The sequence below is a fragment of the Sus scrofa genome, chromosome 1, assembly GCF_000003025.6.
Source record: "Sus scrofa isolate TJ Tabasco breed Duroc chromosome 1, Sscrofa11.1, whole genome shotgun sequence".
In the NCBI taxonomy this organism is placed as follows: Eukaryota; Metazoa; Chordata; class Mammalia; order Artiodactyla; family Suidae; genus Sus; species Sus scrofa.
In genome coordinates, this window is record NC_010443.5 from 19,617,932 (window position 1) to 19,642,276 (window position 24,345).

Consider the following 24,345-nt stretch of genomic DNA (forward strand, 5'->3'; position numbering starts at 1 on the left):
GAAGAACATTTCTCTCCCCAAAGCTTTCCCTCCTGCCTTTTTGCTGTCGGTCACCTGTTACCACTTTGTGGCCCCTGGTAACCACTAATTTGCTTCTTATCAATGGATTTTTACCTTTTCTAGAATTTCATATAAACGGAATCATGCAGTATATAGTCTTTCATATCTGGCTTCCTTCACCTATTATGTGTTAAAAATTCATTCATACTGTTGTGTGTGCCAGTAGTTTATCTTGAGTAGTATTCCATTTGTTTATCCATTCATCAGGTGATAGACATTTGGGTTGTTTCCAGTTTTAAGCCTTTTTTTTTTTTTTTTTTCAGGGCCTCATATGCTGCATATGGAAGTTCTCAGACTAGGTGTCAAATTGGAGTTCAGCCACTGGCCAAAGCCACAGCCATAGCAACACAGGATCCGAGCCATGTCTGCAACCTAACCACAGCTCACGGCAATGCTGGATCCTTAATGCACTGAGTTGGACCAGGGATTGAACCCGCATCCTCATGGATACTAGTCAGGTTCATTACCACTGAGCCACAATGGGAACTCCCCAGTTTTAGGCTTTTATTAATAAAACTGCTACTAATAAACTCAAGTTTAAGTCTTTTTTAATGATTCTGTTTTTATTTCTCTTAGGTAAATATCTGTGAGTGGAATTAATAGGCTGTGCAGAAAGTGTATATTTAATTTTGTAAGAAATTAACAAACTTTTACTGTTAGAATGTTTAAGAGTTCCTTTGTAGTTATTCTACATTCCCAGTCTTAAATTGTAACTATTGTAGTGGATAGGTAGTTTCTCATTGTGTTTTATGAGTTGAATTTGCAGTGCCCTTAATGACCGATGATGGTGAAGATATCTGCATATCTGCATATGCTTATTTGCCACTTATAGATCATCTTTAGTGAGAAATCTGTTCACAAATTTTGTCCTTTTTTTTTTTTTTTTGGCTGCCCTGCCTCATATGGAGTTCCTGGGCAAGGGATCAGATCCGAGCTGTAGTTGCAGGACCAAGGGACCAAGGATCAAACCTGTGTCCCAGTGCTCCAGAAATTCTACCAATCCCGTTGTACCATAGCAAGAACTCCACCCATTTTTTTAAAATAAAGTTGTTTTTCTTACTATTGATTTGTCAGAGTTACTTATATATTCCACAGAGATCTTTCATCGGATATTTGTTTTACCAAAATTGTCTCCCATCTGCAGCTTCCCCTTTCATTTCCATAATAACATCTTTCTTACCCCCGTCTCTTTAGGGCCACACCTGCAGCACATAAAAGTTCCCAGGCTAGGGGTCAAATCTGATCTGCAGCTGCCAGCTGACACCACAGCCACAGCAACTCGGCATCCAAACCACATGTGCGACCTACCCCACAGCTCATGGCAGGTCGGCTCTTGACCCACTGAGCAGGGCCAGGGACTGAGCCCGCATCCTCTTAGATACTAGTCTGGGTTCTCAAACCACTGAACCACAACAGGAACTCCCAAAACATCAATTATCTTTTAAAGAAATGTAAAAACAAGAGAAAAAGTCTATTATATTTATGCACACATTTCATTCTTTTGTTTAGGTCCAGATTTCCATCTAACATTTTCCTTCTGCCTAAGGACTTCCTGTAACATTTCGGGTGGTATGTGTCTGCAAGCAAGTTCCTTCGACTTTTGTCATTTTCTTCACCTTCCTTTTTTAAAGATACAGTCAGCCCTCCATATATGCAGATTCCACATCCAAAGATTCAACCAACTGCAGATCAAAAGTATCCAGTAATATAGCTTGCTTTTCTAAAATTGCTAATCAGATTTTTTAATAGCCATTATTTTTGTGTGATGACCTCCTGCCTCAGTTTCATGAAAACAATATCTTATCTCCCCAGGAATGGGATGCTGTTGATTGTTTTATAAAGTTCTTATTCAAATTGCTCCATTCATTTTGGGGAAAAGTTTGTCTTTGTTGAGTTGTTCTCCTATTGGAGATCCATCCCTTCATGTTTGTTGAATTTGAGTTAGTCTTTAGGGTTCGCATTCCTTGTTTCACCTTCCATTGTCTCTGCTTGTACGTTTTCCTTAAGAAGAAGCTGAGAAGCAGCTTCTGGGACATGTTTTCTGTTTGGATGGGGAATTGGTGAGACTTCAGTATGGGCAGAGTCCATTGTCATCTGTCTTTTTCTTCTTTAGTCAGTAACAAAGGACATCTTTCCAGTTTAGCCACAACTCTTAACCAAAAAATAGATACTCCCATCAAAGCTGCCTTATCTTTGGGAGAGATGGAGCAAGTAAGGGCCTGAAGGTTCCCACTTTATTGCTTCACAGTTAGCTATGCTGATAGCCCTGGACTCATTTTGGGTTCCACTGCCAGGTCCCCCACCATTGAGCACAGCAGCCCTCTTGGAGGTGCTCCCATCTTTTGTGCGAATACATTCACACTGTCACTTAGCTCTTCAGTCTGATTCCCTCTGTATGATTCTTTAGGAAAACCTCAAAGTTTCTGGTCATCTGAGATTTCCATTGTTTTGTATTATCCTAAACTGGGCTAGATTTGGAGTAGAGTAATTAGGGATGGGGAGTTAGTGGGAGTAGAGCAGTGCTGACTGCTTTGTGTGCTCAGTTTGTCATCAGGAAACTGAAAGGCAGCTTATTGTCTGTACTGAATTAAAGACCATGGTTTGGTCTCTACTTCTTTTGTATCCTTTCCTCAAATACATACTGGGGACTCATCAAATACGATTGGATTTTATTCAAAAATGGGATTATTGAAAAATATTTCTTAAACTATACTTCAAGCCAAATGTTGCCTGTACATCCTTTTGTTTGTTTTCAGCTATGGCTCTGTGACTGAACTCTGAATTGTTCTATGTTCCACATAGGAACTGGCTATTATATCGGGGAAAATATAGTTTAGGGACCTTATATAGGCTGCTTGCAGCCCAGTTTCCTCTTTTGAGATGGCAAAACTTTCTTTCCTTTTTTCCCTAATTTTTTTTTTTTTAATTTACTTCTTTTATCATCTCCGCCTTATTTCCCCTGGTTGTCATCACCACATTATTTCTTGCCCGGCTCTCTTATTCTTTTTATCTGCTAATACACAAAAAGAAATACCTTTCTATATTTTCATCTTCCTGTTTTCAGCTATGTAAGGGTCAAATGAAGTTTTGATAATCCTTTGGGATTATAAAGCAAAGTGAAATTTTGTAGTGATGATAGGAGTTTAAATGTTACTAAAAGTTTTCAAATAAACATTTCCAGGTTATCTGAGAGATTTACAGTACTATCTTGCTGCTCATGAAATGTATTTTCAGAATTTATTTTGTTTTAAACAACGAATTATCTATATTACATTTATCTGTAAAAGATCAACAAGACCATTAGAATTTATGTGATAGATGAAATTATAGTCAGTTTGATCCACAGCTGTATTTGGCTTATTTAAAAAACTATCCATTGCTTTATATATCTCTGAAGATTTCATGTTATGTGTAGGATTAATATTATATACTGAATTCTCATCTGAGAATATTTTAATACTAAAATTCTCTCCTGGAATGCTACTGTTGCATTTTGTCTTCTAGAGTTAACATTTTCCAAGAAAACTTGAAAATGAGTAGCCGACGGAAACGTGCTCCTCCAGTAAAGGTGGATGAAGAAAAGCAGCAGCAGCTTTGTTGGAATATGCATGAGGACAGAAGGAATGAACCTCTCACCTTAACTGATGATGAGCAGTCCTGCCCAGGTCTGGACTCCTCTTCTGCTCCTTGCATCATACTAGATGATAGTCTAAAGGAAGAATTGGCTCACAGAGATAAGAAGAGGTGTTTAGAGGCAGTGAGCATCTCAAAATCAATTGATAAAGAAGAGACTGGTGGCATTTCTTCCCCTTTGTCTGTAAAGCTGAATATTGTGATTTCTCCCTATCACTTGGATAATTCTTGGAAAGCACTTCTAGGAGAATTAACTCTTCAGCTTCTTCCTGAACAGAGTTTAATGGAAAATTTTTCTGAAAGGAGTTTTACACTGGTGAGTTCAGAGTTAAGCAATCAGTTCCTGATTTATGTTCATTCAGAATGCAAAGACATAGAGAAACAAGAAAGAGGACTCAGTGAGCCAATCAGTATGTGTGACAAAGGTATTCAAGTGGAATCATCCTTCAGTGGTGAAATGTTAGAAGATTTGGGGTGGCTGCAAAAGAAGAAAAGAATAAAACTTTACCAAAAAGCAGAAGGAAATCACATTATCAAGGTACAACAAATGAATGAATAAATTTATATATAATTCATTTCAGACGCTGATGTTCACTAGCCAGATAACTTTACATGAACCATTTAAATGTGCTAATTTCAGCTTCTTTTTGTACGAGATGTAAATAGTACTCATTGTTTTTACCTCATACACTTGTGCTGAGAATCAGGTAAGATAATGTAAGTAAGTGTACTTTGTAAACTATGAAGCAGGTTAATACGCCTTTATACTAAAACTTGAAAAGAAATTCTATAATGTTATGTTCACCTTTGTTCTATTGAAAGTTGTGTCATACATTTCTCACATTAAAAAGCAGTTATGTCAATAGCCCTATTTATGGTTTCATAATTGACAGAAGGAAAGGAGAAAATTTAGAGGTAATTAATTCTTCATTATGCAGTCTGTGTAACCCAAGCATTCTCTCTCTTTGCTGATTGTGAATGCCAAAAATTATAGCTCAGGGATAGCAAGTATATAAGAATTCATGGCTTATAATGCCTGTGTTTTATCCATTTGTCCCACATATCAAGGCTTAATCTGTTCTGTGTTCCCTGATCCAGATTTTTATAAATATTTAAATACTTAATGCTGCTATAGCAAGCCATCTCTAGGTAAACACGAGGCAGAATACAAATAAAAAATGAGATCATTTTTACCTCTTACTCCTGTATAATCCTGCTTGATTCTTGTTCTTTAGTGAAAGAACATGAGAATCTCAGTGATTAGGAAATCAAACCCAGGGTAATATAGGGAGAGAGAGGAAACTGGGTCCATTGATTATCATTAGAAAGTTTTAAAATTGTAGTAAGCAGGCTATCTCATGTAGACTTCTCTCCATTTTGCAAATGAGGACATTTGGGTCAAAATCAATCAATCATTTTTTTTAGTTAGCTCTAAAATATCAATGCCAGTGTTAAAATTCAGGTATTTTGACTGCAAAACTTCATACTGCATTGTTTTACCAGAATCACGCTGCATAACCTTAATCAAGGTCTGTACATCTTAGTATTTGATCTGCCAATAGGGATTCCCAAACCTAACCATGCTTAGGAATTCTGTCATTTGTATCAGAATCTTCTTGGGGATTATGCATTTTTAACAAACTTCCCTGATTATTTTGATGATCATCCAGTTGGGAAATCATTGACTTGGTAGGTAGAATTGATTTTCTCATCACATTGTCCCAGGTTCAGTTCCAGCTAGGAAAAATTTTTTTTTCTAACTACTCAAATGGTGCATCACACATAGTAGGCACTGCCTTTGTAGAATTAATTTCTTATTTGAAAGTGAAAATACCTTAGGGAGATTTGGTAGGTATATATTTAGTGTTTGTGGGGTAAATATTATGAAAACCTTTAAAAAAATCCTTATTAAAAATTTTCACAAAAAATGATGTAGTTCAATTGAAATTTTTATGTTGATTAATTCTTTGTAGGTTGGAATTTATCTTTTGGAAGGTGGCCTAGCGAAACTAGATTTTCTGAGTGATGCAAATTCCAGAATGAAAAAGTTCAATCAACTCATGAAAAGAGTGATGGAAAAGTTATACAGTTTTATTATTCCAGGTAATTTTTAAAGTAAACTTTAAAATTGCTATTACTGAAGAGTTGAAGGTTTTCCCCCAACTCCTATGTATAACAGACAGAAAAACAGCTAGTAAAACCATAATAAAATTAAACAACCTCCATAAAATTGTTACATGACAACATTATACTTATCTGAAATGCCCCCACTACTGTAATTTTTGTCTTTATTTGCTTAATAATGTGCTTAGTTTATCATAAGTACTCAAATATTTGTGGAGTCAGTAGGCAGAATTTAAAAGGATCTGAGCTGATTGGAATTTTTGCATTATTCCTGTGCTTTTTCATTTTGTCATGGCCAGAGATCCTTGGCTGGCCTTTATTCCACCTCTCCTTTGCAGTCTGACAAATAATCTCAAGAGCCTGCTTCCCATAAAGACCAGTTAACTTTGCTACTGTTTCTTGGCAAGATGTTGCATCCTTGGTCAGACCTGCAGTTTCAGAGTTGTCTGCCATTGGTTCCCAAGGGGGAGTGTGGATGGCTTGATGCAGCCCATCAACACTACTGGAAAAACGGCTCAGATTCTCCAAGTCCTGCTCATGGTGGGTCAGCCTTATTTCAGGTGCAAATTATAGAACATTTTTATGCATAAATATTTGGGAAATCAGTTCCTAAGCTTGGTTATTGAGTTGTTCCTTCAGTACATTCTTTACAAAGCTTCATAATACTAGTAATAATACATCTTTTTGCATATTATAGACCTAAAGGGAGGAAAATCCCTGTTTTCAGAATTGGAAGGAATGCTTTTAAGTACACCTAGAGTTTTTAAAGTTATAAGAATTCTGTTATACTGAATTCTAAAAATAATATGGTCTGAATTTTTCAAAGTAAAACTTCAAATTTAGATGTTAATACTATATTATATACCAATAGTAACTTCAAATTTAGATGTTAATACTATATTATATACCAATAGTAACAAAGTAACCAAGCGTATAACTACACATTCATTATAAAGTTTAAAAAATCTTATATGGCATATTCTTTATTGAAAAAAGTAATTATTTTATGGTACAGTCTTTGTTTTAGAGCATGTGAGGTATGTCCTATAAATGTGCATAGGCCTATTTGAAACCATTCAGAAACAAATCATTAGCTGAAAGGGGTTTGTAAGTTTGTGCAAAAGTTTAAACATCTACAGTGGGCAGAGCACATGCTAGCTGCTCTGAGGAGCTATAAATACAAGACAGCCTTTGCTTTCAAAGAGCATAACAGTTCAGTAGGAGAGAGATGAATACACAAGTGAGTGGCACTACCAGACAGATTGCAAGGTATTGCTATGATGGTTTAAAACTTTAATCTCCTAATTGGCTGCTGCTGCTACCAAATACCTGTCATTTTTACTATAGGAAATAGAATGGGAACCCTGGTCTTGTTAGACATAGAAAAGGTGTTATCTACGTATGAATTTTTTATGTTAAGATGTAAAAGTGAAATTATTCTTTGATAAACTACAAAAAATATTCACATTCAGTTCCTCAGATGTTTATTAAACATCTACAGTGGGCAGAGAACATGCTAGCTGCTCTGAGGAGCTATAAATACAACACAGCGTTTGCTTTCAAAGAGCATAACAGTTCAGTAGGAAAGAGATGAATACACACAAGTGAATGGCACTACCAGACAGATTGCAAGGTATTGCTATGTCCAAAGTATAAGAGTAATGCATGAACACAGAGGAGAATATTAATTCTGATTAGAGAAAAACAAAAGAAAATATCATGGAAAAAGTATCTGTTGAATTACCTTTTTTTGACGGCGGGGGCGGGGGGACTCTTTTTAGGGCCTCACTCTCAGCATATGGAGGTTCCCAGGCAAGGGGTCTAATCGGAGCTACTGCTGCTGGCCTATGCCACAGCCACAGCAAAGCTGGATCCTTAACCCACCAAGCGGGGCCAGGGTTTGAATCCACGTCGATATTAGTCTGATCCATTACCACTGAGCCACAATGGGAACTTCTCAGTTGAATTATCTTGAAGGATGGGTGGAAAGATTTTGGCTTAATGAAGAATTAGTGTAGGATCTTCCAGTCAAGAAATACACTAAGGAAGGTCTCAGAGTTAGGAGAATGCATGGTATGTTCTTGAAATAAGACTTGTTCATAGTTATACATGTGGACTGGGTTGTTTTGAATACATTTGTTGTTGGATATGCAGATGTGCTGGAAGAAGATGAGGAAGATTCAGAGAGTGAGCCCGAGGGACAGGACATTGATGAGCTCTATCACTTTGTGAAGCAAACACATCAGCAAGAAACTCAATCCATTCACGTGGATGTCCAGCATCCTGCACTGACTCCTGTGTTGAGACCATACCAAAGAGAGGCTGTCAATTGGATGCTACAACAAGAGCATTTCAGAAGTGCTCCTGCTAGTGGCAAGTATAACATGCTTAAAGAAAGGGTAATTGATCAGAAGGATTATAGAAGGGAGAGTTAAGGTGGAAAGAAATTGGCCAATAAACTAATCGTATTGAAAAGATAGGATAGAATGGGTGTTCTGGTGAACAAAATTATTTTCTAAGAAATCTTTCAAAATTGCAATTTAGAGAAATTCATCAGTGAGTTCCCTCACCGGTGCATAATAGTTTGAACTGATTTTTTTCCTGCCAAAGTAAAGGCTGCCTTGATTGGAAAGTTTTAAAACCAAGCAATTGTTTACATGGCCCTTTCAAACTAAGAATTACTTTTGGAACCTGATCAGGTGGGACTCTTGCTAATATATATGTAAGAGGCTTCGCAGTTTAATCATGAATGTTAGGAACAGAAAGCAAATTTACAGAAGTGGGAGATTTATGTGTGACTCATCTAATTTTTCTTGGTTTGCATTTCTTTTCTCTTTTTTTGTGTTTATTTGCTTTACTCTGCAAAATAAACAATAAAATGAAATGTCATCTAGTGTTTTCATAAAAGTAGTAGATTCATGGGAGTCATTTGTGCCATTTCTTTAAAGGGATGGGCATAAAATGAGATTTTTACGTGATTCTGGGAAGGGAAGTGCTGGCTGTTTTTCATTCTTCCTATGCAGATGTTTTTTTTCCTTCTTAGGGCCACACCTATGACATATGGAAGTTCCCAGGCTACAGGTCAGATTGGAGCTGCAGCTGCCAGCCTATACCACAGTCACAGCAATGCTAGATCTGAGTCATGTCTGTGACCTATGCCACAGCTTGTGGCGGCCTCATATCCTTAACCCACTGAGCAAGGCCAGGGGTCAATCCCTCATCCTCATGGATGCTGATTGTGTTCTTAACCCACTGAGCTGCAACAGAAACTCATAGATTTATTTTAATTAATGATAAATAGCTTTTACTTATTTTTCCCACTCTTTACCCAACAGACTTCATCTTGTTAAACTTTTTATTTTGGAAAATAAATACCAGTTCATAACCAATATTATTTCTTCTTCCTCCATCTCCTCCTTCTTCCATATTCTGAATTATTTTGAAGTAATAATCCCACATATTATATCATATCATATATTAATATTTTAGTTTATTTCATTAAAAGATAAAGTTTCTTTTTTTATTTAATTTTATTTAATGCATTATTATTTTTTTACTGTACAGCATGGTGACCCAATTGCACATACATGTATACGTTCTTTTTTCTCACATTATCATGCTCCATCATAAGTGACTAGACATAGTTCCCAGTGCTACACAGCAGGATCTCATTGCTAATCCATTCCAAAGGCAATAGTTTGCATCCATTAACCCCAAGCTCCCAATCCATCCCACAGCCTCCCCCTCAACAACCACAAGTCTATTCTCCAAGTAAATGATGTTCTTTTTTGTGGAAAGGTTCATTTGTGCCGTATATTTGATTCCAGATATGAGTGATATCATAGGGTATTTGTCTTTCTTTTTCTGACTTACTTCACTCAGTATGAGAGTCTCTAGTTCCATCCATGTTGCCTCAAGTGGCATTATTTTGTTCTTTTTTATGGCGGAGTACTATTCCATTGTGTATATATACTACATCTTCCTAATCCAATCGTCTGCTAATGGACATTTGGGTTGTTTCCATGTCTTGGCTATTGTGAATAGAGCTGCAACGAACATGCGGGTGCATGTGTCTCTTTCAAGGAAAGTTTTGTCCAGATATATGCCCAAGAGTGGGGTTGCTGGGTCATATGGTAGTTCTATGTATGGTTTTCTCAGGTACCTCCATACTGTTCTCCATAGTGGTTGTACCAGCTTCCATTCCCACCAACAGTGCAGGAGGGTTCCCTTTTCTCCACATCCCCTCTAGCATTTGCTATTTGTGGACTTAGTAATGATGGCCATTCTGACTGATGTGAGGTGGTATCTTGTGGTAGTTTTGATTCACATTTCTCTAATAATCAGGGATGTTGAGCATTTTTTCATGTGCTTGTTGGCCATCTGTATCTCTTCCTTGGAGAAATGTCTATTCAGGTCTTTTGCCCATTTTTCAATTGGGTTGTTGGCTTTTTTGCTGTTCAGTTGTATAAATTGTTTGCATATTCTAGAGATTAAGCCCTAATTAGTTGCATCGTTTGAACCTATTTTCTCCCATTCTGTCCGTTGTCTTTTTGTTTTCTTGTTGGTTTCCTTTGCTGTGCAAAAGCTTGTCAGTTTGATTAGGTCCCATTGGTTTATTTTTGCTTTTATTTCTGTTGCTTTGGGAGACTGACCTGAGAAAACATTTGTAAGGTCGATGTCAGAGAATATTTGATGGTGTCTTGTCTTATGTTTAAGTCTTTCAGCCATTTTGAGTGTATTTTCATGCATGGTGTGAGGATGTGTTCTAGTTTCATCGATTTGCATGCAGCTATCCAGGTTTCCCAGCAATGCTTGCTGAATAGACTGTCTTTTTCCCCTTTTATGTTCTTGCCTCCTTTGTCAAAGATTAATTGACTCTAGGTGTCTGGCTTTATTTCTGGGTTCTCAGTTCTGTTCCATTGGTCTGCATATCTGTTTTGGTAGGTTCTTCTAAATAGGAATAAATATATTCTAATGGATTTTAAAACCAATAATCCTTTAGTATCACCAAATCTTTCTTTCTCCCTTCTATCCCCCCTTTCTGTTTCTCTCTCTCCTATAGTTTGCTCAAACCTTAAGCCAAATAATATCCATATATTGAAATTAGTTGCTATCTCTTAAGTTCCTTTTAGTCAATATGTTTTATCTCCTCTCTATTTTTTCTTATATTTATTGAAGAAATTGTTAGCTCTATAGAGTTTCCCACAGACTGAATTATTTTGCTCCAAAATAAAATAATTTTTTAACTAAGTAATTTGATTAAGGTATAACTTATAAACAGTAAAATGCACAGATATTAAGGGCACAGTTTGGTAAGTTTTGATAAATCTATGCAACGGAGTAACTAGCAGCTCAGATCTAAGACATAACCAGACTTTCCCAAAGTAGCCAGTAACCACACATGCCTCTTGAGACATGAAATGTGTCTGTCCAGATTATGTGCTGTAGCTTTAAAATATACACCAGATTTCAAATTAAAATCAAAAAAAGAATGTGAACTCTCACTACTAATTTCTTATTGATTACATATTGAAATAAAATTTTTATTATATTAGGCCAAATAAAAATGACTGTTAAAGTTAGTTTTACCTGTTTCTTTTAATGTTTCTATCCATACAGTGCTGAGATAAAACATTTTCATCACCTCAGTAAGTTCCATCATTGCCCAGTCAACTCTCCTACTTCACATCGTTTGAGAGGCAACCACTGACACCGTAAATTAGTTTTACCTGTTTTTGAAACAAACAGAATGATAAAGCATGGACACTTAGGTGGAGGGAGTTGGCTTCTTTCAACATAATGTTTTTGCAGTTCATCCATGGTGCATATATTAGTGATTCATTGTTTTCTGTCCAGAGACTAGATTTTGTTAAGTCCCATGTGTCATTTCTGTTCCCTGTGGTTCCCATAAATTTATCTCCTCTCTTCTATTTTTCTCTTTCAATGTTTTTCATTTTATACAACCTATGTGTCTGTATTCCTGCTTCAATTAATCCCTAAGGAAGGTAACAAAAAATGACTTACCATTTCACTAGTGTGTAGAGACATACTTTCTACTTAGCAGTTGGCTTGAACAACTTAAAATATTAAGGGAAGAGATAGTGGAAGATTCTGGTTGAAATAAACACAGTACTTCAGTGTTAGTTTTAGATTTTTTTTTTCTCATTTAAGCCTTTCCTCCCACTCAGGCCCGTATAAAAGGTTAAGTCTAACTTAATGTACTAGCCCAGTATCATATCTATAGAGTTATTTAAAGACATTTGTTACCTTCCTGAAGGATTTGTAAAAGATAAGCTACTTTCCTTTATTGGGTAAGAATTGATTATATGTATTAGTTTGCTTTTCCTGTTAACCCTTTGTAATTTGTTACACTTTTTCTGGCTTACCACTTTTTTCTGGAAAATATTTGTGCACAAAGCAAAGGAAGCTAAAGAATAAAATGTGAAGAAAACCATGAGAGGAATCCTAGCCTTTTTCCCATGTATATTTGCCTTCCAGGCTATCCTGACTGTTAACTTACTTTTACTTTAATGATTATCTGACAGAAAGGAAAACAAATAAAACTTGTTCTTATGGTGATATTTTTCTTTAGAAAATGCCCTGCACTTTCTATGGCGAGAGATTGTAACATCTGAGGGTTTGAAACTCTACTACAATCCATATACAGGCTGGTAAGGCAAAACTTTACTTTGTGCTTAATATTAAAAATAGAACTACGAAAACCCGTATGAGATATGGTAATATATGTCTTCAGTCTTGGCAGTACCTCAAGAAGGAATACTAAGTTAAAGTCTTATTAGACATTTTTATAGATAGGATAGATATAGGCTTAATAACACTTGTCATTTTTCAGTAGATAAATGCAGTATAATAGAATTGACTTAAGATGTATAGTTATTGATATTTAAAGCGATTATAATTTTAAGTAAAATGTCATAAGTTTTCAGAGTCATTAACTTTATTTTTTTTTCAGTCATTAACTTTAATTAGTCAAATCAGTAGTTATTGCTGTTCTTATTTTTTATTCACAGATTCAAACGGGTCAAAAAAAAGGCAGACATACTTCCTTCTATTTATAGAAGAGAAAAAAATGATAACAGTACCAATTCTTTTTCTGCAGGCTTTAGTTGTCAGTTCAGGCAGTATTTTGATTATCATAGTTCTTATATTCGTGATATAGGAATTATAATTATTGCACCCTAAAATATAGTTTTAAAAAACTTAGCCTTTTATGCATTTCTTTCATTTCTCTTTAGGATCAGTTTAGTTTTTATTTGTGCTCCAATAATGCATTTTTCTTGTTTTTACCTTTAGCATCATTCGTGAGTACCCAAATGCTGGGCCACAGTTGCTTGGTGGAATCTTAGCAGATGAGATGGGTCTCGGAAAGACAGTGGAGGTTTTGGCTCTTATTCTGACACATACTCGACAAGATGTCAAACAAGATGCTCTCACTCTGCCTGAGGTAGGAGGAGTACTGTAGAGCTTGGGAAAGCAGGGACATGTGTTCTCAAAAAGCATCATATGTCGAACATTTGTTTGGCACTTAAGTCAACACTTTCAGTTTACTCTGCAGCTAATGATTTATATTAGTTGTTAGTTAACTTCACGTAGACACAGAAAATGGGATTTTTGTGACCTGGCAGGGTTTTTTGAAGTGATATTGGCCAACTAGGAAGGGGATATGCTGTCACTTATCAAGCTTCCTCCTAATTGGCAGAGAAATTCCCTTAGGAATGTTCTATTACTTCCTCATATGTTCTGTCACTACTTCAAGGCTCCACATCACTACTGAATATTTTTGAGAGCTATTTTTCAAAAACTGTGCAAGTCTCAGATAAGTAAATCTTAGAATTATATAATTAGAACTAAGGATAAATAGCTTAGTAATTAGATTGCTAGGTGAAACAAACTCTAAGTCTTTATTACAAAACCTATAATTTTGTTTTAAAATATAAATTTCAGAGTTTATAAAAAAAAAATCCACTGAGGCAAATATAGCTTGTAGCTCATATTTTCCAATAATGAAATCTGAAATCAGGACATTAAATCCTGCCAAAATGAAGCCACTAGTAAAAGAAATAATTGTAATTACCTGTAGGGCCCATCATGCTCACAACCTTAGTGGTTATATGATCTTTTAATAGAGTAAAGTTTTCAAAATAGCCTTTGAGATTTGGGTAGGGATAGAGTAGAGAATGTCTGTTCCTTTGTAGAAAAATGAGTTAAAGTATACAGTTTTAACTATCTGTAACTGTCTTTGGGAATTTTCTACTCATTAGATGTGTTAGTTTTAAGTTATTTTTAGTATTATTATAAATTCATTGAGCTAATTCTATTTTAAACAAGCCTTAAAAAGTTAATTTCAGAACTAATTTAAGATAATGTGCACAATTTTTTGAAGTGATGGCTAGCTGTAAACTCCGAAATAAAAAATAAGGTTTGTATGTATGAATAGCATGTATAGCCCTTTCTTTCATAATTTTTTACAACTTTTTTCCCTCTCCTTAATAGAAAGAGGGTTAATTTTAATAGGCAACTCAGAATACTGAAAGCATTGTGTGTGACTACTGAATGTTGTTTATATCAGGGGAAAGTGGTGAATTATTTCATTCCATCACAGTATTCTGGAGAAAATGTAAAAAACACAGAAACCCAGCATATGGAATTTGAACCAAAAGAAAAAGTTCAATGCCCCCGTAAGTATGACATCTCTTAAAGATAACACCTTTTTACAGTGATTTTTGTTCTAGTTCTTATCAACCTTATATAGAGGTATCTTGTAATTTTTATTTATAATTGTTTTTGCAGTTGTTTATACTTTGCATAAAAGTTCAATTACAAGGCATATTATAACAAAAGTAAAGATTTATTCTTTGGTTTCTCTTGGTCCAGGTAGATTTTGCGTCATTTCTTTTGCTTACCATTTTAATCAGGCTTTGTTTATCCTCTAGTGTACCTACTTCAAATTCTGCTAGCAAATGAATGTTTCCGTTACTAATGGTAGCATATATGTAGATAATACATGTAGATAATATGTAGGTAATTGTGAGAATTTTTTTAATATACAATTTTAAATGAGAATTGATTTGCAAGATTAGCAGATTAATGTAATTCTTCCTTAAATTATTTCCACTACAGTAATTTCTTTCTTAGTGTATTGAGATAAATTTTTATTACATATGCTTCAAAGTGATGCTATACAGACAATGTAACTTTAAATCTTTGATTTATTTTTTTCTTAACTTGGTCCTCAATGCACATTAAGATTAACTAATTTTATTTTCTTTTAATTTTAATTGTTGTGACTGAGTTAGCATGTCCTTTTGCATTTAGCCACACGTGTGATGATCCTGACAGCTGTAAAAGAAATGAATGGAAAAAAAGGAGTTTCCATTCTTTCCATCTATAAGTATGTCAGTTCTATATATAGATATGATGTTCAGCGGAACAGGAGTCTTCTGAAACGGATGCTGAAATGTTTAATTTTTGAAGGTCTTGTGAAACAGATCAAAGGCCATGGTTTTTCTGGTACTTTTACATTGGGAAAGAATTACAAGGAAGAGGATATATATGATAAAACAAAAAAGCAGGTAACAGAGCACTTATTAAGTAGCCGTATATAATGCTTTACAGAATAAGTTGACAGATTCCCACCTGTCTAAAGCTCTTACAGTCTAGTGATAAAAAAAACAAACATTAGAAAAAACACTTAGGGCTGGGACTTACATTTTCTACTTCTTAAATATAAGTTCCATCAGAGTAGAAATTGTTTTGAATACAGGTAAGCTGAGTGCTTGGTGCATATCAAGGACTCAATAAGTATTTATTGAGTGAATTATAAGATTAGTTTGTTAAGCGTATTTGAGTTTAAAACAACTTTTCTTATGTTCGTGCTGTTGTCAGCAGTTAAAAAGCATGTTCCATATTTTTAAAATGTTGATACCTTACATGTGCACAGCTCTTTATATACAACTTGAATCTTTATAAAAGTCTCATTTTTCCCATATCATCATCTTATAAAATTTATACATTTTGTTATAAAACTGCTTCTTTGGGGCCAACAATTTCAATTTGCTTTTAAGAAAATAGTTACAAATTTACGAACATAATTCAAGGAAAAAACTAATGACAGCAAGTCAAAGCGTGAAATTACCACTTTACCTACTCTGAAAGAAATGGCAAATAAGAAAGTTCATTTCCTGGAGTGGGGATTCTCCAGCATTTTCTCCCCAACAAGGGTAGAAGACTGCAGTGAACTTCCATGCTTTTACTAATTATTCTGCTACCAAAAAAAGAAAATCTCCTTCAGCTAATGCCAGTCATTCCACATTAATGTCATTCACTCCTCTGTTCAACCTTGGCTGTGACATCACTTCTAGGAAGCTATTGCTGGCACCTGCCTCCCCATGACAGCCCTCTCTGTTATATAATCCTCTTGTGCATTCCTGTAGAATCATTTTACTTTTTACTGTTCTCTTCCAACAGACCCTTTTGAGACTGGGAGCTAAATTTTCCTCTTATTTGTATCCCCAGCATCTCATATGATGCCTAGCGCAGAATAGACATCAATAAATAAATATGAGGCGAGTACACAGGTTGAAAGAAGAAAGGAAGGAGGAATTCATTTCCTAATTGTAGTAACTAGTAGATTAATTTTCACTTTGTTTAAATGCTGTATTTTAATATTTGGTGTTTTTATATTTGCCTTAGTTTATATATTTATGTATTACAAACTAACCAGTCTCTTATTGATGTAAGCAGACTGTAAATACAAGAAGTTGATACAAAAATTAGTAGCTCCCTTTATCTTTCTAATTTTTGTTCTCTCCAAATCTTAATTATACAGCAATAGAACTTTCTTTTGCTTTTGGGCCTTCAGGGAGGGGAGTTCTTGGAGCAATTTTAAAACTGTTGATCAGAAGTGATTCTCCTCAGGGCAAGGGTAACAAAGACTGGCTACTAGAATTTTATGTAAAGCACATGATGTTAGGCATTTGATTTCAGATATATCACTCTGTTGAAATAAATAAATAATATTTTTTATAGGCAGTGGGGAGTCCAAGGAAAATTCAGAAAGAATCCAGAAAATCAGGGAACAAGGACACAGATTCTGAATACTTGCCATCAAATACCTCTGATGATGATGATGATCCTTACTATTATTACTACAAGCCCAGGAAAAATCGTAGTAAACTGAGGAAAAAACCTGCTCCCTCCACAAAAAAGGAAAAAAGTCAGCTTAATGTCGATCTCAGCTCACAAGATCATTGTCCAGCTCCTGGTGACTCTGGAATTACTGATGTTACCACATCTGAAAGTACATGTGTCTTTGAAGTCAAGCAAGAGCAGGCAGCAAAGGACCAAGTTGAATCTGTAACTCCTGCTGGTGGTGACATACCACATTCTAATGTCATGAGTCCCAATAATTCTTCTGGCTATCGCTTTGAGTGCATATGTGGTGAACTTGACCAGGCAGACTGTAAGCCTCGTGTTCAGTGCCTGAAATGCCAGTTGTGGCAACATGCAAAATGTGTGAATTATGAAGAGAAGAATCTGAAGATTAAACCTTTCTACTGCCCCCACTGCCTTGTAGCGATGGAGCCAGTATCAACAAGAGCAACTCTGATTATCTCTCCCAGTTCCATCTGTCATCAGTGGGTGGATGAGATCAACAGGCATGTGAGGTCATCATCTCTTCGAGTCTTGGTGAGGCAGTTTGGGCTCTTTAAAGGGATAGGAAAATGTAAATTTTTGGTTCATGATAAAAGCAAACCAAAGTGGTTTGATCCCCAAAATTAACTTAATGAAATAATAATAATAATATTAAATCAGAACTTAAAGAGGAAATTGGGAATAAGAAATAGAATAGTAGACTATTCTGATATCAGAAGTTAAAGCATTTTGGGTTGAAAAATGTGAAAGCTTTTGAAAAAATTCTTGATCATGTAAATGAAAAACCTTTTGTTTTTTTGTCTTTTTAGGCCGCACCAGCAGCATATGGAGGTTCCCAGGCTAGGGGTCCAGTTGGAGCTGTGTAGCTGCTGGCCTGCGCCACAGCCACAGCAACTCGGGATCCAAGCCGCATCTGCCACCTATGCCACAGCTCACGGCAACGCCAGATCCTTAACCCACTGAGCGAGGCCAGGGATTGAACCTGTGTCCTCATGGGTGCTAGTCGGGTTCGTTAACCGCTAAGCCACTGCAGGAACTGTAAATGAAAAATCTTTGTATGAGCATTCGTACTCTGAGAGAAATGCATTTCAAAGGCAGCATTGTTTAATAGTATCTACTTGTATGATCTTATAACTTTTAACTCCAGAATCTTCCTCTGAAATCTCAATTACCCCATCTATAAAATAATAATTTACTCATTCAACAGATATTTATTGAGCACCTATTATGTGCTAGGAATTGTGCTAAGTTCTGAAACTAGTGCCCTGTCACAGACTTTTTGTGATGATTAAATGAGTTGATAAAGTGCTAGCACACAGTAAGTGGTCATTTAATGTTAGTGTTCACTTCTTTCAGTATTCTTTACTCTCTTTGTTCATCTTTCCTTCTTTCTATGTTACTATTAAATGTCACTGGAGGCTCTTTTATTTCAGCCGCTGCGATAGGCATGGAGAAAACAGTAAAACGTAAAATACCATCTGCCATTGAGGAGCTCTGTTCTGTAGAATAGACAAACCTCGGTTTGAATCTTGACTATACCAGTTTTGAGCAGTTCACTTCATGTTTCTTAATATGTGAGATAGGAATGATAACAACTACTAACAAGATTGTTGTTGAAGGTAGGAAATAAAGCTTTGAACAGTGTCAGAAATAGAAAAGACATTAAGTAAATAACAGCTCTTAGTGCTGCTTTCTCACACCCTTGTGTTTTTGCTCAAGCTATTGATTCCATTTACCCACCTACCTACCTATCCCATAAGTCCTTTTCCCCTTTTCTCCACATGTGAGAACTCCTCAATGTATTTCAAGATCTACCTCAAATTTGAATTCCTCTCTGAGTTTACCTTCTTAGCCACAGAAATGCTCTTTTCACTCTGATGCTAGCACATTTGCCTCTGTTATAGTTCCTTTTGCATTGCTTATGTTCTTAATCTTCCACACTAAAATGCATCTTTCACTAGACAGGTAGATACAGGGGTGTATCTTATAGCATGTTTGGTTCTAAACAAATAGGAAGGGCTCAATAAGGGTATAAAATTAATGAATATTTCTATTTCAGTTATCTTTGATTCGCCTTTCTGCAGTAACTCTCTGCTGATTATTTTGTAGGTATATCAAGGAGTGAAGAAAGATGGCTTTTTGCAGCCTCATTTTTTGGCCGAACAGGACATAGTCATCATTACTTATGATGTCCTGCGTTCAGAACTAAACTATGTAGATATTCCACACAGCAATAGTGAGGATGGGCGTCGCTTAAGGAACCAGAAGCGCTATATGGCCATTCCCAGCCCCCTAGTAGCTGTGGAGTGGTGGAGGATCTGCCTTGATGAAGCTCAGATGGTTGAATGCCCTGCTGTAAAAGTGAGAATTTCTGCAGACTCTTAAGGGTTGGAAGAGAGAAAAGGGGAGGGGATTGGGGAAAACTGTTCATAGAAAATGTAATAGTTTAAGTGTAGTTAACCCACATCATTGACATTAGTCAAAAGTTTGCCGTTAAACACTCTACATTTGATTTCGTCTTGTGTATGAGCTATATAATCTTTAGGAATTACTTTGATACTCTGAATCATTACTTCATATGCAGTGCTCATGCATATTTGATGGCAGTTTCTGTGTGATGCAAATCGAAGTGAACTCTGTTCAGGGACTTTTATAAGCATTTCTGCTATGTGGAATGCTCATCCTATAGGTTCTAATAATTTTGGCCATTTTTTATCAGAGAGACCAAATGGTAATAGATAAATGCTATTTTAGAGGATAATTCAGACGTTGTCTTTGTTCTGTCTTCTTTGATTAGTCTGTAACCAGAACTGAATTTATAAATGGTATCTTTTAGCACAGTGGTTCACACCTGGAGGATCGTGTGGTCCAGGGGATATGTCAGTCAATCAGGGAGCCTGTTCATTCTACACATACCTGAACTACTTTTCCTCTTTGGAAGGACACGTGGCAGCCTCCTGCTAATGAGAACCACTGTACTAGAAGATGAGCCATTGAATATGGCCTTCAGTATTGAGTGTGATAACTGTTCAGTAGGATCACATGCATCTGACCTGAAGCATCACTTTTCATGGGCTATTTTAAGTAAACTTATTCCTGACTTCCACATTCTTCCTCTGTGTGTGTGTGTGTGGTTTTTTTTTTCTTTATTGTTTCATATTTCTCTCCCATCAGGCTGCAGAAATGGCTCAGCGCTTGAGTGGGATTAACCGCTGGTGCATCAGTGGCACTCCAGTACAGAGAGGATTGGAGGGTAATATATGGTTTCCTCACATGTTACTTATATTTGAAAAGCTTAACTTTTTTGAACAAAACATATTAATATGTTTAACTTTTGCTGAAATCCTATGTAAGTGATGATACATGTATTTACATTAGATTCTTGATGGTTTCAAACACTTACCTTTTTAAGTGGAATCAAGTGATTTTTGCTCATATGTATAAGGACAGATATACAGTGAGTAGTCCCACTGCCCTAATTTGCCTCCTGAAACAGTATAGACATAGATCTGAACTGAGCTGAAAGTTTCAAAATGATGTGTAGAAAACAGGAAGAACCTGACAGGAAAGAGAAGAGAGAAAGGGAAAAAGAGAGACAGGAAAGGGAAGAAAGAAAGGGAAAGAGAAAGACAGGGGAAAAAAGAATTTTAGGAGTTCTCACATTGGCTCAGTGGTTAATGAACCCACTAGTATCCATGAGGGTGCAGATTCAACTCCTGGCCTCCTTCAGTGGGTAAGGATCCAGTGTTGCAGTGATCTGAGGAGTAGGTCACAGACACGGCTCGGATCCCACTGGTTGTGGCTATGGCTGTAGCTGTGGCATAGGCCAGGAGCTACAGCTCCAGTCGACCCCTAGCCTGGGAACCTCTGGCTAGGGGTCACAGCCCCTAAAATGATAAAAGACAAAAGAGAGAGAAAGAATTTTACTTTGCTGTGTCTATAAAAATAAGGGCCTCCCACCCATGTATTATAAAACTCATGTTTCCATGTTAATCTCATTCATGTAACTTACATTTTCCATAGAACATGTACTGCATTTTAAAACTTTTGTTCAAGTTGCAAATTTTTATAATTAAAAGTTTAAGTAAATGTCATTTTACATAGCAAATTTCCTGAAAAACTATCATTAAAATATAGTTAAACTATATTCTTGGAGTTCTGTGGCAAATACTTATCCTCAGAACTTATTCTGAAAATACACATTTTCATATATTGTTTATTTTTAGCAGGGTAAATCTCATTCTGCTAAAATAAAAATATCAACATCCATTACTGTTACCTGAAAAACAATATATTTTTATAATTATTTTTAGGGAAAAAAGGTTTTCAGGAAGATTTTAAGTATGTATTTAAATACCTAATAATTTTAGTATGTTACATTAAGATATGTACTTATAGGATATCATCAGGCTAATATAAAGGCCAGATTTGGTGGTCTGCTGTTATATTTGGAAAGTGTCCAATTTGTTGCTGTTTAGGTGTTAATAAGATCTCATTTAGCTCAAAAGTTAGCTGAGAAGGTATAGAAAAAAGAATGACTATCAAAAGTTTTTTTTTCCGATTTTTAATGTTTAAAGAACATGGGCAATAATTCCTCAGTTCTCTAGGTAGTTTATCTTGGAAAAATAAGATATTGGGAGATGTTTTGAGCACTTGTCACCCACCATTCAACAAATTTTTTATTAATTTTTAAAACAACTTCATTAAGGTATAAGTGACATATTGAAACTAAATATTTAAAGTATAGAATTTGTCACCTTTTGACACATATATGTACATACATGTGAGTTTATTTCCACAATGAAGATGATCACCCAAAAAGTTTTCTCTTGACCAAGTTACTAAAAAAACATAGCCTTTCTAGACTTTCTAGAAATTTAATTTATCTTTTGTCTTTGCTTTCATGATTCTCTGACATATTTAATACTATAATTTTTGTCATGCATCTTTTCTTTTTTGTAGTTATTGCAGTGTAAACATTAGCTTGGCGTGACTTAACTATATAGTATTTGGAAATGAAAGTTTCCTTTGTTTTCTTTTTGTGTTAGACTAGGGTTTCTCAGCCTTAGCTCCATTGGTGTTTAAGGTCAGATAATTCATTCTTATTGGTAGCTGTCCTGGTCGTTTTGGATATTGAGCTTTTACTGTCTAGATGCCAATAGCATTCCTCAGTTTTGACATGCACAAATGTCTCCAGACATTGCCAAATGCCCCTGTGGGCAAAATCATACCCCCCCACCTCCACCTCAGTTGAGATTCACTGTGCTAGACTGACAGAGATAAATCAGATTTGATGATTTATTAATTAGCAACAACCAAGAGATCTGGTAAATAACAGGTTGGCCATATAGTGAATAAGGAAATGAGACTAGGCTGTTTTCTTAACATAATTTGTCAGGCTTTTAGTATGTCCTTCCAGGCAGGCTGAATCACGTCAGTCTACTTAGAGAGTCAACTAAGCAAGGACATCACCCTTTCCTTTCATCCTCCATACCCCATGTCAATATAATACACTTGTTTATATTGGTATACAGTGAATTGGCTTTGGGAAATAGATGAACCTGGGTTCACATCCTGACTCTTAGTTGTATATCCATAAACAAATTACTTAATAATTCAAATCCCTATTTTTTGTATTATGAAATGAGATATTTTATTTTTATTTTTATTTTTTATTTTTTTGTCTTTTCGTTGTTGTTGCTATTTCTTGGGCCGCTCCCGCGGCATATGGAGGTTCCCAGGCTAGGGGTTGAATCGGAGCTGTAGCCACCGGCCTACGCCAGAGCCACAGCAACGCGGGATCCGAGCCGCGTCTGCAACCTACACCACAGCTCAGGGCAACGCCGGATCGTTAACCCACTGAGCAAGGGCAGGGACCGAACCCACAACCTCATGGTTCCTAGTCAGATTCGTTAACCACTGCGCCACGACGGGAACTCCCGAAATGAGATATTTTAAAGTTAACTGTAATAAAATGTGCAAAGCATTTAGCATAGTACCTGGGAGTTATTAAATATTCATAAATGGTAACTGCTTCCACTGCTTTTGTTTTTATTTTCTACTTATGCATTCATTTAATTTAGTTTCTTTGTACGTGTCAACTTTAAATAATTTAAGTACTTTGTAATGTGTTTATTGGCTTATTTTTTCTCTTTTGTCTTTTCTAGGCCGAACCTGCGGCATATGGAAGTTCCCAGGCTAGGGGTCTAATCAGAGCTGTAGCCGCCAAGCCTTCACCAGAGCCACAGCAATGCCAGATCCAAGCCGCGTCTTCGACCTACACCACAGCTCACAGCAGCGCCAGATCCTTAACCCTGTGAATGAGGCCGGGGATCGAACCTACAATCTCATGGTTCCTAGTCGGATTCGTTAACTACTGAGCCACAATGGGAACTCCAGCTATTTTTTCTTTGTGAGTTATAATAGTGAGCAAAAAATAAAGTCCCTGACATTGCGGAGCTTACAGTTTAGAAGACAAGATATGTTTATTAAACACTTAAACACATATAAGATTGCAATCAAGATAACTTCCATGTATGCAATAAACATAAAATTTTAACTGTAAGATTTCAAAAAATGATGTCTGGTTCTGTGATGTCACATAATAGGGATTCAGAAGGAAGTGACAGCTGAATCAAGATCTAAAACACCATATAAGCTGGGTGAAGAGCGAGAGGAAAATTCTCTATGGTAGAGGAAGCAGAAAATATAAAGGACAAAAGCCTATTTTTAGTAGTGTTGAATATCTTATGTGATTTTTATTTTGAGTACTCTACTAAAAGTGAGAAACAGAATAGTTGTATGAGTACAGAGTATAAGCATATTGTTTGTTTCCCCTCGTCATTGAGTGGCTGACTGGAAGCTCTCGTTCACTGCTCAGCATCACAGAGTCCGGTATCACATATCACTAGCCTGAGAAAAGATCAAAATTCAAATTTGAAGTACGGTTTCCATTGAATATCTTTTTTGCACCATGGTAAAGTCAAAAAAATTTAAGTCAAACCACCGTAAGTCGGGGACCATCTGTATTCTCAACATGCTTTTTTCTTTCTTTTCAGATCTTTTTGGGTTAGTGGTCTTTCTTGGTATTGAACCTTACTGTGTCAAACACTGGTGGGTTCGACTTCTCTATCGTCCTTACTGCAAGAAGAATCCTCAGCCCCTCTACAGCTTTATTGCCAAGATACTGTGGAGGTCTGCAAAGAAAGATGTGATTGACCAAGTCAGTAGGATAAGTTTTTATTGATTAAGGGTATTAGAGGAAAAAAAAAAAATAAAAGAAGAAGCAGAGTTGGGATGGAAAGTTAAATTTCCAGGTACAGTCATTTTTTTTTTTTTTTCTCCTCTGTACAG

At 36.1% G+C, this 24,345-nt stretch overlaps 1 protein-coding gene across 6 annotated transcripts in view; it reads left to right on the plus strand.

Moving 5' to 3' along the window:
* SHPRH (SNF2 histone linker PHD RING helicase) overlaps positions 1 to 24,345 on the plus strand; it is an 84,530-nt gene that overhangs the window by 5,017 nt on the left and 55,168 nt on the right. For 5 of the 6 annotated variants that reach the window (XM_021087080.1, XM_021087086.1, XM_013992509.2 and 2 more), the window contains exons 2-12: positions 3,565 to 4,231; positions 5,667 to 5,796; positions 7,972 to 8,190; positions 12,410 to 12,488; positions 13,132 to 13,282; positions 14,408 to 14,516; positions 15,154 to 15,410; positions 16,867 to 17,526; positions 19,102 to 19,353; positions 20,167 to 20,245; positions 24,051 to 24,214. In XM_021087080.1, coding sequence (XP_020942739.1) covers positions 3,593 to 4,231; positions 5,667 to 5,796; positions 7,972 to 8,190; positions 12,410 to 12,488; positions 13,132 to 13,282; positions 14,408 to 14,516; positions 15,154 to 15,410; positions 16,867 to 17,526; positions 19,102 to 19,353; positions 20,167 to 20,245; positions 24,051 to 24,214 — 2,739 coding nt within the window. In that variant the 5' untranslated portion in view covers positions 3,565 to 3,592. The other variant, XM_013992510.2, reaches the window with a different exon arrangement.